The following is a 13,596-nucleotide window of genomic DNA, read 5'->3' as shown; positions in this document are numbered from 1 at the left end:
CGCATTCACTGATTAGCTGTAGTAGTTTTCTGGCAGCATCTTTAGGATTCTCTATGTATAGTATCATGTCATTTGCAAACAGTGACAGTTTTACTTCTTCTTTGCCAATTTGGATTCCTTTTATTTCTTTTTCATTTCCGATTGCTGCCTCACCTGGCTTTTAAAAGTGCTTTGCCAAAACCCTTTGGGGAGCTTGGGGCTTTTTAGGGCATGAGCCACCTCGTCTCCTTGCATGGCCCTGCAGTAAACCTTTCTCTGCTCCAAATTCCTATGTTCCGGTTTGTTTGGCCTCACTGTGTGTCAGGCACACGGACTTGCATTAACACGGGGAAGGTGTGCCGATGTATCTCCACTTTAATACAGAGCAAGTCCACTCCTATCCATGATAAATAGTGGGGTTCCACTCATTTTAAATAGGGTTCTACTGCATGGCCATCTAGTTGCTTATCTAGTAAAATCTGGGGCTCGTTTTGACTTTAGAATATCTTTGATAGGTGGCTACCCCTGATTTTCCTTGTCTCAACCAAGTACTTGTTAAAGCTGAGTGCAAATCCCATAAGCTTGGGTAAGTCACTTAACCTCCCTCAGGGCCTCCTCTTCTCTAAAAGAGGGGTAACAGTCGTAGCCTCACAAGAGGGCTGTTCTAAGCTTCAGGAGAGGTAAAGCATTTAAAGCACTTAGCACAGGCCTTCCACAAAGTAGGCACCCTCACGGCACCCTCACTGATTTTAGAATCACTACCTCTCAGCAACATTTTATTCTACACAAGTCTAATAGAAAGTTCCTTCTTTATCCAGAACCAAAGATCTATCACCAGACAACGCAGGATGGGTCCGACTTACCCCAGTTTCTTCAATGCGTTTTTGTATGACCTACTTTGAAGTGCAGCTCACACATCACTGGATGTTCTCTGGTTTTCCACTGTTTCTCACAAATCGTGATGCCCAAGCCTGAGCATGATGCTCTAGCTATTCCCATGCCAGCATCCCAGGGCTGCCCACCTCCCTCATCACACATGCTCTACTGCTGTAAGGGAATGCAGACGGCACTAGGGTTGACGGCCACGTGGCCTGTGGACCCATAGCAGGAATGTTTTTCGTGGAAGCCCCGAGCCTGTATACACATCTGTCAAGATGCACCTGCCTGGATACTTAAGGAATTGGGATTTTCTGGACTATGAGTCTCAAAGGTGACAACAGTTATGGGGACTTCCCTAGTGGTCCAGTGGGTAAGACTCTGCGCTCCCAACGCAGGGGGCCCGGGTTCGATCCCTGGTCAGGGAGCTACATCCCACATGCATGCCACTACTAAGACCCGGTGCAGTCAAAATAGATAAAGAAATTTTTTTTTTTTAAAGAAAGGGACAACAGTTACATTGGAAAACCAAGCCCACTTCTCATACTTCCCTCACTCCCGTGTCCACCTTGCCCTCTAGAAATCGTGCTGTGTTTGTTCCTCAAACAAATAGCGCTGTTTCTTGAGTCCAGGCCTTTTCACAACAGTGCTCTCGCAGGTAACGACAGTCTTCACACCCTCTCCTCTCCTGCCGGCTGGTGAACCTCTACTCAGCCTTCGACATTCAGCTCTAGGATCATCTCCTTTAAGACGTCTTCCCTGAAGCCCCAGGCTAGGTTAGGGGTCCTAAACTGGGACCCAATCTGTGCCCCTAATCTATCTATTCTTACCATAGCTATCTTTGAGGACCTTGATAAATGCTATTCTTTTTCCCCACCTGAACGTGAACCCACTGAGCATAAGGCCCAGTGGAATCCTTGTGACTAATACAGCTGCCGCTGGAGGCTTCAAGCAAGTAAGTTCCACCATACTGAACCCCAAATCTCGGCAGACTCACCCTCCACCCCCATCACGGCAGGGGTGGGCACCAGCCAGGCTCCTCCCAACAGGGGCAGACGCTCCTGCAGGCAGCTCACGGCCTGGGGAAGCGGAGATGAAGGACCCTGATCCAGGGGCCAAGTTCCTCCTCCCAAACTCACCATGAGCTCAATCACTCCCTCTCCTGGACCAAGTGAGGGAGGGACCCGAGAGGCCGGGTGGGTTACATGCTGGAGCCCTCTGCGTGTAAGGGCAGGTCACGAGACAGAGGGCACGTGTGGCATAGGGTGAGTGTGCAGGAAATGCTCCCTTTCACTTCCCTCTAGCACTTAGCAAAGCTAGCGAACATCTGCACCTAGTGCGGGCTCTCCTCTCTCACTGAACTAACTGTGAGCTGCTTGAAGAGAATGCCTATCGTCTAGTGCAGGTCACACCTGAGCTGGATTCACTCCCCTTGAGATCTGTGTCCCTCCCTTCAACTCACAGACACCAGCCACTCAGGGACATAAGCTCTGGAGCTTAGGTTTTACATTTCGGTCTATGATCCAGTTTGCGATCACCTTTTTATACGGTGCAAGGTATAGACGGAAGTTTATTATTTTGTGCACGGATATCCAGTTGCTCCAGTAATGTGAGTTACCCTAAATATATCACCACAAATATTTAACTTATAAAACTTGAAAGTTAAGCAATACCTTTTCCCTTCTCCCAAGTAAAGCAAGGACACAAACTCTGATCACGAACCTCACAAATCACGTTCCATTACGTGCAATATTTTTGTTCTACTTTGTTTTTATTTTAATCTCCCAAATTAGGCCTCATTTGTTTAGTTTTATTCCAGCAAGCTCTGTTTCCAGACTCTATTCTGTCCCTGGTTTATACACTGATTTTTATGCCAGTACCACCCTGGCTCTATCGAAAGCCAAGTACTGTTAATGCCTCCAACTTTCAATTCTTTCAAAATTGTTTCAGCTCTTCTAGGTCTTTTGCATTTCCACGTAAACTTTAAAATCGGTTTGTCTATTTCTACAACAAAGCCTGCTGGTATTGCTGTTGGGATTGTATGGAATCTGTGGACCGACTGGGGAGAGCTGACACCGTTACCCCACTGCATCTCCACATCCATGATCATGATATATCTCCTCATAAAGTTCATCCTCTTTCATTTGCTTCAGCAATATTACAGCTTTTAGTGCACAGATCTTACACATATTCTGTTAAATTTTTGAAGTATTTTTACATTATTTCCTTTTTTTTTTAAAATAACAAATATTTATTTCTTGTTTTCACATCTTCAAGGATTAGAAGAGGTCTCTGCTCAGAGTACTCACTAAGGGACACGGGATAGCAGATTAGCCACGGTCTCTAACATTGCCAATTACTGTTTTTACACTATTTTCAATTTCAGTTTCCTGTTGTTGGTTGCCAGCACAGAGAAATGTGTGTTTACATATGGACCTTATGTCCTGTGATCACCCAGGACCACACACCTGTGCCTCAGGGATGCTGGCCTTCTGCCAGGTTGATGATGGGCACCAATGGCCCCACTCTTCCTGCCCCGCTGTCACCCAGCTCACCTCCCCCCTCTCCTCTCTGCCTCAGGGATTTCTGCTGAGGGTTTTCTAGGTATTCTCCCGTGTGTATCATCTCACTGCCTATTACTTTCGTCTGAGCCTCATGCCAACATCTCAAAGGAGAGGTCTGGGTCAGCATGACTATCCTCCCGGGCCCGCACCCAGACTGGACCACACCCCGGCCCGGCCATGGCCGTCTCCTGATTTGCTGCCTTTGGGTCAGGCCCCCATTCCGAGCCGTCAGCTGTGCGGGTGCAGAGGGTTGCAGGGCGCCACCAAGGCAGCATCCTTGCACAAAGCCCCAGGCAGGACCACTGCTCTGGGGGGATTACGGGCACGGCTGCTCTCTTCAGAGCAAAAAACCTCACTTTTTCAATCTTTGCTCCCAACAGTTGCTCCTGATGTCTGTGCCACCCGGGGGGAGGGTCCCAGCCTCACCCACTAACACATCACACGGCGCGTTTGCTTCACCTTTTACTCCATCAGAATCTGGTCTCAGATGTTCAGCATTCAAATAGAGACATTTTAAATGCCAAGAATAATTACTGTAGAAGAAACGTTTTAGAAGAAAATAGAATCTTAAGGATAGGACTCGTTCTGTTATTCCAAAGGTAGACCTTGCCCCAAATGTTGAAATTTACTAGAAACTGATACTGTCTCAAAGCAAGAAAACACTCCTAACTAGAGCTGTTTGCAATAAAACAGGTAGCCTGTCACTGGTATACATTGAGAAGAGGCAGGATATCTGTCTATCATGCTACATAAAATAGTCACATGTAATGATTACAATCTGTTCTCACTCCTTTACACGTACTAATTTTAATTCGCACAACCTCAAATGTTAAACATTGTTAGAATGGACAGACTCAAAAATCCCTCCAACTCTGAGGCCATACACACTGGCACATCTGCCCCCTTACTCCCACCAGGGTTAATCTAGGCTTATTCTAATATGGATCTTACATGTCAACTTTGATTAAATTTTGGGAGTTCAGGTTAAACATGGTGAGCTAAACACATGCATTTCTCTCGGCTTCCTACCCAACCCCACTCAAATGCTCCAATGGATAAAAAAAGAAATAAAAACAAATCAAAAGGAATAAACCCACAAAGACAAAGAGAACAAGAGAGATGACAGCAAATACAGGAGAGCAGATGGACAAATGGCAACTGACTTAGGTTTCTGCTTTTCTCCTTTAATAACAGCCTGCCAAGGGGTAGGCAGGGGGAAGGTGATAGAAGTGAGTCACTTAGCACTCCAGATCACCCACCCCCTCTTCCCCAGTCTCAGGAACTGGAGCCAGCGGGTGTCCTGAAGTTAAAATTCTGGATGTGTAACAGTGGGATTCCCAGACCCCTTCTGTAACGTATTGTTCCTGTTGGGTTACATCTATTTTCTTGCAATTTGTTTTCTATATGGCCCCTCTCTTCTTTGTTTCTGTTGCCCCCACCCTCTCTTCAGGTTAATCAAGTATTTCTAGTGTTCCATTTTATCTTCGCTAATGGTTCTTTGGCTGGACCTCCTAGTTTATTGTTTTAATGGCTGCTCTAGGGAATTAAATGTGCATTCTTAATTCATCACAGTCTACATGTTATACCCCTTCATGTATCATGTAAAAACCTCATGAGAGTATAATTCCATTTCCTCCTCCTTGCAACCTTTGTGATATTGTCACAAATATGTTATTTCTACCTGATACATGGTTATTCAATAGTTTTTGTACATTGGTTCTTTCAGCTAAGTTCCCTGATATTTTCTTTCTTCCTTTGAGAGAGGAAAGAGACAAAGGCACAGACAGGTACCAGAAGGTAAAGCATCTTAGAACCAGCGTTCCTTCAATCATAGAAATGTTTCTTCCACTTTTCTTCTATTTTTGGAAGAGTAATCAACTCTCTTTCTCTTCTAAGAATTGAAAGAGAATGTGTCCTCAGTGTCGGATTTGCATGAATGTTGAAGTAATATAACATTTGCAGTAAAAGTCAGTCTTCTTTCCAACTGACTTTTCCACTGGAAACTTGTTCAGAAAGTTAAAGGAGCCACATCTCTTAACCAGAACGAACACTGTGTACAGCAAAATAAGGGAGAAATTTCAAGCTCAAAAGTGATTTCATCACAAGGTTCAGATTTGGAAAGTGACTGACACCTACTAACTTTGAATGTTTTCCAATTTTAGTCTCAAATATTCTCTATTTTCAAAGGCAAAGAATGAGAATGGAGCACCTTTTAAGCAATTATCAAAAAAATCAAAAGCATCAAAACTTGGCTCTGTGCTTTCCAAGATTTGACACCTAGAAGGTACAAAATTATTTACATTTTAACTATATAAAAACTAACCTCAATTACTCCGATGCGGCTAAACAGGAAGTGTGAAGATTTTTTTCAATTGGATATGTTCTATAAATCTGGTATTTGTGACTGTCCCGGTACAATGTGAGGGAACAAGCTTTACCTGCCAGTGAGATGTCCCTTTCACACATCTTTTAAAATATAAGAGTCAATAAAACCCAAAAAAGAAGTTTTCCAAAAAAAAATTTTTTTAAACAATAAAACAAGTTAAAAATAATTTTTAAATGGGTAGAGGACTTGAATAGATATTTTTCCAGAGAAGACACACAGATGGCCAAGAGACACAGGAAAAGATGCTCAACATCACTAATCATCAAGTAAACGCAAATCACAAGCACAATGAGCTATTCACACCTGCTAGAATGGCTATTATCAGTAAGACAAGAGAAAACAAGTGCTGGTGAGAATGTGGAGAAAAAGAGAACCCTATGCTATGCACTGCTGGTGGGAGTATAAATAGGTGCAGCCACTAAGGGAAACAGTACAGAGTTTCCTCAAAAAGTTAGCAACAGAACTGCCATACAATCCAGCAATTTCACTTCTGGGTATTTAACCAAAGGACATGAAAACATTAATTCAAAAATATACCTGCACCCCAGTGTTCACAGCGGCACTATTTACAACTGCCAAGATATAGAAGCAACCAAATGGAATGTGGTATATATATACAGTGGAATATTACTCATCCATTAAAAAAGAAGAACATCTTGCCATTTGTGACAACATAGATAGACCTAGAGAGTATTATGCTAAGTGAAATAAGTCAGAGAAAGACAAATACTGTTGTATTATTTCACTTATATGTGGAATCTAAAAAATAACAAATAAATGTAACAAAATAGAAACAAGAGTCATAGATAGAACCAACAGGTGGTTGCCAGAGGGGAGGGGATGAGGGAGGAGAGAAATAGGTGAGAGAGGTACAAACTTCCAGGTGCAAAATAAGTGAGCCACAAGTATGATGTGTACAGTGTGGGGAATAGAGTCAATAATTATGTAATCTTTTTTTTTTTCTTTGGTATGTGGGACTCTCACTGTCATGGACTCTCCCGTTGTGGAGCACAGGCTCCGGACGCGCAGGCTCAGCGGCCACAGCTCACGGGCCCAGCCGCTCCGCGGCATGCGGGATCCTCCCGGACTGGGCCATGAACCCGTGTCCCCTGCATCGGCAGGCGGACTCCCAACCACTGCGCCACCAGGGAAGCCCTATGTAATATCTTTATATGGTGACAGATGGTAACTAGACTTATTGTGGCGATCACTTTGAAATGTATGGAAATATCAAATCGCTATGTTGTGTAACAGAAACTAACACAGTGTCGTAGGTCAACTGTACTTCAAGACAAACAAGCTCATATAAAAAGAGATCAGACATCTGGTCACCAGAGGTAGGGGGTGGAAGGAGAGGGGTTGGATGAAGGTGGTCAAAGGTACAAACTTCCAGCTGTAAGATAAATAAGCACTAGGATATAATACACAATATGATAAATATAACTAACACCGCTGTATGTTATATATGAAAGTTGTTAAGAGGGTAAATCCTAAGGAGTTCTCATCATAGGGAAAAAATATTTTTTCTATTTCTTTAATCTTGTATCTATATGAGATGATAGATGTTCATTAAACCTACTATGATCATTCCATGACACATGTTAAGTCAGATCATTATACTGCACACCTGAAACTTACACAGTGCTACATGTCAATTATATCTCAATAAAACTGGAAGGAAAAGAAAAAAAGAGGTGATTCTCAGAACAGATTTGGAATTTGACACTTGGGTACCCAAATATGGCTTATAGCTTGTCAATGGATAGAATATTAGCTGGTCTTTTTTTTAAAAAAGGGTTACCTACTTAGATTTTGTTTGTCAGAGTTAGAACTCCACTCTGTTAGTGTTTGCGGTTTACTTGAAAGTGAAAGTGGCATTATATTTATAGGAGGATTTAATCACTGAATGGTAAAAACATTAAGCACAGAAAAAAATGAAAGTGATTGTTTTGTAATTGTTATAAGTTCTATAAGCTGAGTGTGAAGATTTAAAAGGAAAAAAGTGCCTAGAGAGAGTTAATTTTAATATTTGGGATAATAATTAAAACATGGGCATGGGAGTATTGCCCCCCATGTACAAAAGCACTTCTCGGGGATTAGAGCACCAATGATTTCCACCAGGACGACTGTCTACTTTGTAAATACAGGGCTATGCAAAATGAAACTAAAATCAGAAAGTACGACATCAGAGAATCAAAGTGTTCTTATGAATTCAGATTTCACTGTCTCTGGTTACCAGAACTTCTAGAAATTGAGTGTCTTAAGAACCTAATAACTTTGCAGACCATTAATACCTTAACATGAAAACTGATCTTTTGCTAATGCAGAATCTATAATTCCACTGGCTAGTATTCTTCCACGTTTAAGAAGTAAAAATGTCTGGGTCTAAGCAGTTTTAAAAATTTAGAACTTTCAGTCAAGAAAAAAATTGGTTTGATCAGACTACCTATTTTCTTGGAAAATAGGAAGTCAACTCTAAGAAAAATCACTGAGTCACATGAACCCACCGACGACCATTATTTCAACTAACTCTTCCCACAAGATCTCTACGTTGAAAATGAGACAATCCTTCATCCTTAAACAGGAGATGGATCCTATGAGTGTCTCTCTGTAGAAGAAAAACTTATCAAATAAACTGTCTATTAGCCTTAAAACCTTTACTCAACAACTCAACATTCAGAGAACTGCAAGGAATGAAAAGTGAAAATAAAATGAAAATGAATGAAAAATGAGACTCAGAGAGACCAGGCCATACGGTTAAAAACAAAAGGCTCAGATCTGGGGGACATGAACGTACAGGCCATGGATGTCCTGCTGAAGGCCTGGCGTTCCAGAATAAGGGGCTGGGGCTGGGGGTGGGATAAAATATCTACTGGCAACATTTAAACCAAAGCGTATTAAAAGAAAATAGACTTGAGGTACCAAAATCCAAGAATAAAAGTACAGGAAATCAATGAAAATAATCTAAAGCTAAAATTCCTCACTGTGCTCCATAAGCAAATCTTCTAGACCACAGCATCACGTCGAGTTAATTTAACATTTTAAAGTTCTCTGAATATTAGCAGAGGATTGCCGCAGTGTGTATGTGTGGATGGACGGACGGATGGATGTGGATGGACGGACGGATGGAAGACAGAGATACATATAATTTCAAAACATTTATTTACCATTCACTATTTTGCAAATACAATTCTCCCAATTTGGTTGGGACAAGAGGTATTTGTGTTAAAGGCCAAGTCAGGAACAAGGAAAGACAAAAACATATTTGGAGTGAGAATCCTTTAATAATTCTATATTCATTCCCAGAGAACAATAAATACAGAAATTACAAGCTGTATATGTAACAGTAATGTTTTCCTTAGATACAGAGAGCACCTACCTTAATACAAAGTAACGGGCAAACACTCGTGTTGAAATCAGCACTGGGGAAAGCTACACAACAGAAGAAAATGACACGTAAAATGAGAAACTGTTTGTTCTAATCACTGAGACTCACACTCCAGGTCTTCTGCCCCAGGCGAAGGGGCGCTGGAGACCCCGCGGCTGAGCGCCCATTCAGCTCCGGGCAGCTGCAGTCTGCGGTTGCTCAGACTGGAGCTGTTTACCAAGATATTCCCTGAAACACAGGAAGGAGATGGCAAGGGAGATTAGAACTGAAACAACAAAGAATCTCTTTCAAAATTGAAGGACAATCAATATACACTGTCGTCTATGCTTACTTTAACATCTAAAAACTAGTAAAATAGCCCCAGAAAACTAATCTTGTCCAAATTTCAAAAGTACCTGTACTGTATGAATTTTAAACACTCCATGAACCACAGACAAACAAGGCATGACACACACAAACAAGTAATTCTGCATCCGATCACCGGCAACATCTGCTTTCCTGTTTAGAGAGTTGTGTCTGCTGCCACCACTTCTGCAATCTAACAAGTTCAAAATCAACATACGTATGATTCCAAGTAAGTGGCCTGATACATGAGAAACACATTTCCTGACGTTAGAAAGTACAAGTGTTCATCTCTAAGGATTTACACAAGAGCACATGAAAACAATCACTGAAAATAACATCCAGAATCACGACACTTAATCAGAGCTACTAGTTACCCAGCACTTACTCTGCACTGGCAGAGTCTGAAACCTTCACCAAGATGGTCCTACTGAATCCACAGAACCATCACCAGAGCCGAGAAGCAGTATTCTCATTTTACAGACGGGGCAACTGTGGCTTAGAGCAGTGGTCTCCAAATGTTTTAGGTGACGTTCTACTTCAGAAAATTATTTGAATGGTCTGTGTATACTTCACTCTAAATTGCATACAGATAACACTGTTGATTCCAGGACAGAAAACAATCTTTTCCCTATTTTCCTATGAAGGATTTGCCTAAACTTTCGTTTTTGAACTACCTAATAAGGACCAGAAAAAGAGATCTTTTAAGAATATTTAAAAGATCCCCTCCTATAAAAAGGGAAAAGCTTGAGTTTTGGAATAAGGACTGGGTTTACATTCCGGAGCCTGGCAAAGCTGCCCAGAGCTCACGCTGTGAACCACCAGGTGGATCTAGTCCCTTAGGGCTGTGGTTCATCTCCCATGCCAGGACCCAACTAACACTCAGGGGACAACAGTGAATACCGGGACGTGGGGACGATAACTGATTTCCTCACATAAGAGGCGTTGCTGAAGTAGGGTCACAGCAGGAGGATTAAAACAGAGGGAAGAAGAGTTGTTCCAGCAGAGAATTTAAAAACACACCCAGGGGGATTCCGTGGCGGTGCAGTGGTTAAGGCACCACCTTCCAATGCAGGGGACGCAGGTTTGATCCCTGGTCGGGGAGCTAAGATCCCACCTGCCTCTCGGCCAAAAAACCAAAACATAAAACAGAAGCAATATTGTAACAAATTCAATAAAGACTTTAAAAATGGTCCACATTAAAAAAAAAATTTTTTTTAAACAAAAATCTAAAAACACGCCCAGCCATAGCTTCCTCCCCAATGTCTTCTGTTCTTGTTTTCCTGGTCAAAGGTCTTTATTACAGATAAATAATAATGCTCCATCCACTACACTCTCATTTTTTCCCTGCATACAAGGTGGCCACGGGGCATTCCCTGCCTCACAACCTTACTGCTCGGTGAGTACAAAAACCAGGGCCCCTTTTCCTTGTCTGCTAAGTAGGGTTTATGCAAGCTAGGATTTAAGCGAAGGACAAGAACACACATAGATGTAAAGGGTTCAACTAAAAACCCGCACATCAAGAATCCCAGATGGAACTCTGCGAGCCCTACTTGAGGTAGGTCACCAGGACACCAAGTCTACTGGGAGAAGAGCCCAGATAGGACCCGCGGACAGAAGAATCAAATTTCCTCCTCAGGCTTTCCTGAAATTGTTGTTTGCTATGGCATGTGGGTTGTTAAATTCAGAGGGAGCTGAACCAAGGCGCAACTGAAAAAGATCCTGTCCTACAGAGAGAGGACCCAGCCTGCGCGAAGCTTTGGAGAAAATCTACTCCTGGGTTCGGCTCGTAAAGGGTTGTGGTCTGCTGTCCTGACATCAAATGTGGTCAATTAAAACATTCCCAAGATTCACCCAAGCTGCCTCTGAGTCCTGTGTGACCCCAGGCACAGGGCAGTCCGGACACCAGTAGCCTGGGGCTGGGAACACACAAAGGTGGCTACGTCTGCACTTTGTTACCGGCCACCGTGGAAACCTGAGTACAGGTGTGCCCACCCTTATCCTCTCACCTCTGCAGCATCCTGGGAGTGGGCATTCTCATCTCCATCGACAGGGGAGGGAAAGCTGCAATCACCTGCTCAGGAGCAAAGCGGGCAGGTGCACGGGCCGGGGCTCAGGTCCACTCCTCTCTCTACTGTGAGGCTGCGCGGCCTCCAAAAAGAGGCCAGAAAGGTGCAGAAAGCAGACACTGCGCCTATCTTTATAGCAGGAAATAATAACAGGTGTGAATAATTTCTTCAGGTTAAGGTTACGTCACTGTCAGGCAAGAGAAAAAGTGACTACGGACTTTTCTTCAGGGGATGACAATGCATCTCTAATAGGAGGCCAGAAGAGTTACTTAAGTGAGTTAACCTGAGTATTGAGTCAGTCTCGCTAAACACGAAGATCAATACAGTAAAAATTCAACGCATAATTCACTCAAAGGGTATCCGATTTGTACCAGCAATCTACAGGAGCTGGACATTAATTCTTTGCTTCTACTACCTAAGAAGCAAAATTTAAGAAGTGTAATATTCTCTTCTCTTTAAACTTCATCCATGACTTTGTAGGGGAACAGAATTTGCTACCCAATGTGTGTCTCTTCAACATGAGGATTATTTTAGGCTGATTATTTTTAAAAAAACAAAAGCCTTGGCAAGTTCGCTTCTTACCTGCCCCTTAACTGCCTAAAGAACTCAGACAAAGGCCCTGGTCCAGGAAGGGCACTGTCACCGGAGATCTACAAAGCACACGGGTCGGCGCTGGGGGGAGCTGCACAGGGCCGGGAGACCAGAGTCCTCTGTGTGTCCCACTGTCCCCACGGGCCCAGCAAGCATCTGTCATCAAACATCTGCCTTCCCACCTCGTGTGAACTGCCTTCTCCCCGCTGAAGCCCCCCCCCGCACCCCCTTCTCCTCTCTCAGATGCCATATAGTTTAAAGCTGAGTTATTCCTCCAGCTTTTATCATGATTCTGAGTATTACACACAAATTTTGTTTTTATGAACGATTTTACTATGTAAAACCACGAACCACGTAAAAATCACAGTGCTCCAAGGTCATCTGGATTTTCTCCTATGTTTTCTTCTAGGAGTTCTGTGTTTTACATTTAGGTTCATGATCCATTTTGAGTCAGTTTTTGTGGATGTCCAGTTGTTCCAGCACCATTTGTTGAAGAGACTACCTTTGCTCCCTTGTATTGCCTTTACTCCTTTGGCAAAGATCAGCTGACTATACTTATGGGGCCCTATTTCTGGGCTCTCTGTCCTGTTCCATTGATCCATTTGTCTACTCTTTCACCCACACCCCCACTATCTTGATTACTTAGCTTTATAATAAGTCTTCAAGTCAGGTGGTGTCAGTTTTCCAACTTTGTTCTTCTCCTTCAATATTGTGTTGGCTATGCTGCGTCTTTTGCTTCTCCATACAAACTTTAGTATCAGATTGTCGATGTGCAAAAAAAAAAAAAAATAACTTGCTGGGATTTTGATTGGGATTGCATTAAATTTATATCAATAGATCAAGTTGAGAACTAACATCTTGACAATATTGAATCTTCCTATCCATGAACATGGAATCTCTCTCCATTTACTTAATTCTTCGATGATTTCATTCATAGAGTTTAAAAGTTTTCCTCATGTAGATCTTATACATATTTTGTTGAATTTATACCTAAATATTTCATTTTGGGGAAGTGCTAATGTAAATGGTATTGTGTTTTTAATTTCAAATTCCACCTGTTCATTGCTGGTATACAGGAAAGTGATTGACTTTTCTGTATTAATATCATATCCTACAACCTGCTGTAATCGCTTATTAGTTCCAGGACATTTGTTTGTTTGTTTTTGTCAAATCTTTAGGATTTTCTATATACACGATCATGTCATCTGAAAGCAAAGGCAGTTTTATGTCCTCCTTCCCAATCTGTATACCATTTGTTTTCTTTTCTTGTCTTAATGCGTTAGCTAGAACTTCCAGTACAAAGGAGTTGTGAGAGGGGATCATAGTATCCCTTTATTATCCTTTTACTTTCCATGGGATCTGTAGTCATGTTCCCTTTTTCATTTATGACACTAGTTAATT

At 42.4% G+C, this 13,596-nt stretch overlaps 1 protein-coding gene across 4 annotated transcripts in view; it reads right to left on the bottom strand.

The window, feature by feature from the left end:
• Window positions 1-13,596, bottom strand: part of ATP6V1H (ATPase H+ transporting V1 subunit H) — a 93,415-nt gene that overhangs the window by 21,074 nt on the left and 58,745 nt on the right. The window contains exon 13 of one of the 4 annotated variants that reach the window (XM_029222651.1): window positions 8,955-9,421. The exons of 1 other annotated variant lie outside the window; for it this stretch is intronic. In XM_029222651.1, the coding sequence (XP_029078484.1) occupies window positions 9,361-9,421 (61 nt within the window). In that variant the 3' untranslated portion in view covers window positions 8,955-9,360. Of the gene's footprint in view, window positions 1-8,954; window positions 9,422-13,596 lie in introns of those variants that run through there. 2 more of the 4 variants (XM_029222649.1, XM_029222653.1) reach the window with 2 other exon arrangements.

This window comes from Monodon monoceros, unplaced genomic scaffold (assembly GCF_005190385.1).
Source record: "Monodon monoceros isolate NGI ecotype Baffin Bay Population unplaced genomic scaffold, NGI_Narwhal_1 Super_Scaffold_14, whole genome shotgun sequence".
NCBI classification, from domain to species: domain Eukaryota; kingdom Metazoa; phylum Chordata; class Mammalia; order Artiodactyla; family Monodontidae; genus Monodon; species Monodon monoceros.
Note: the sequence above shows the minus strand (reverse complement) of the source record. Positions and strands in the feature narration are given on the sequence as shown.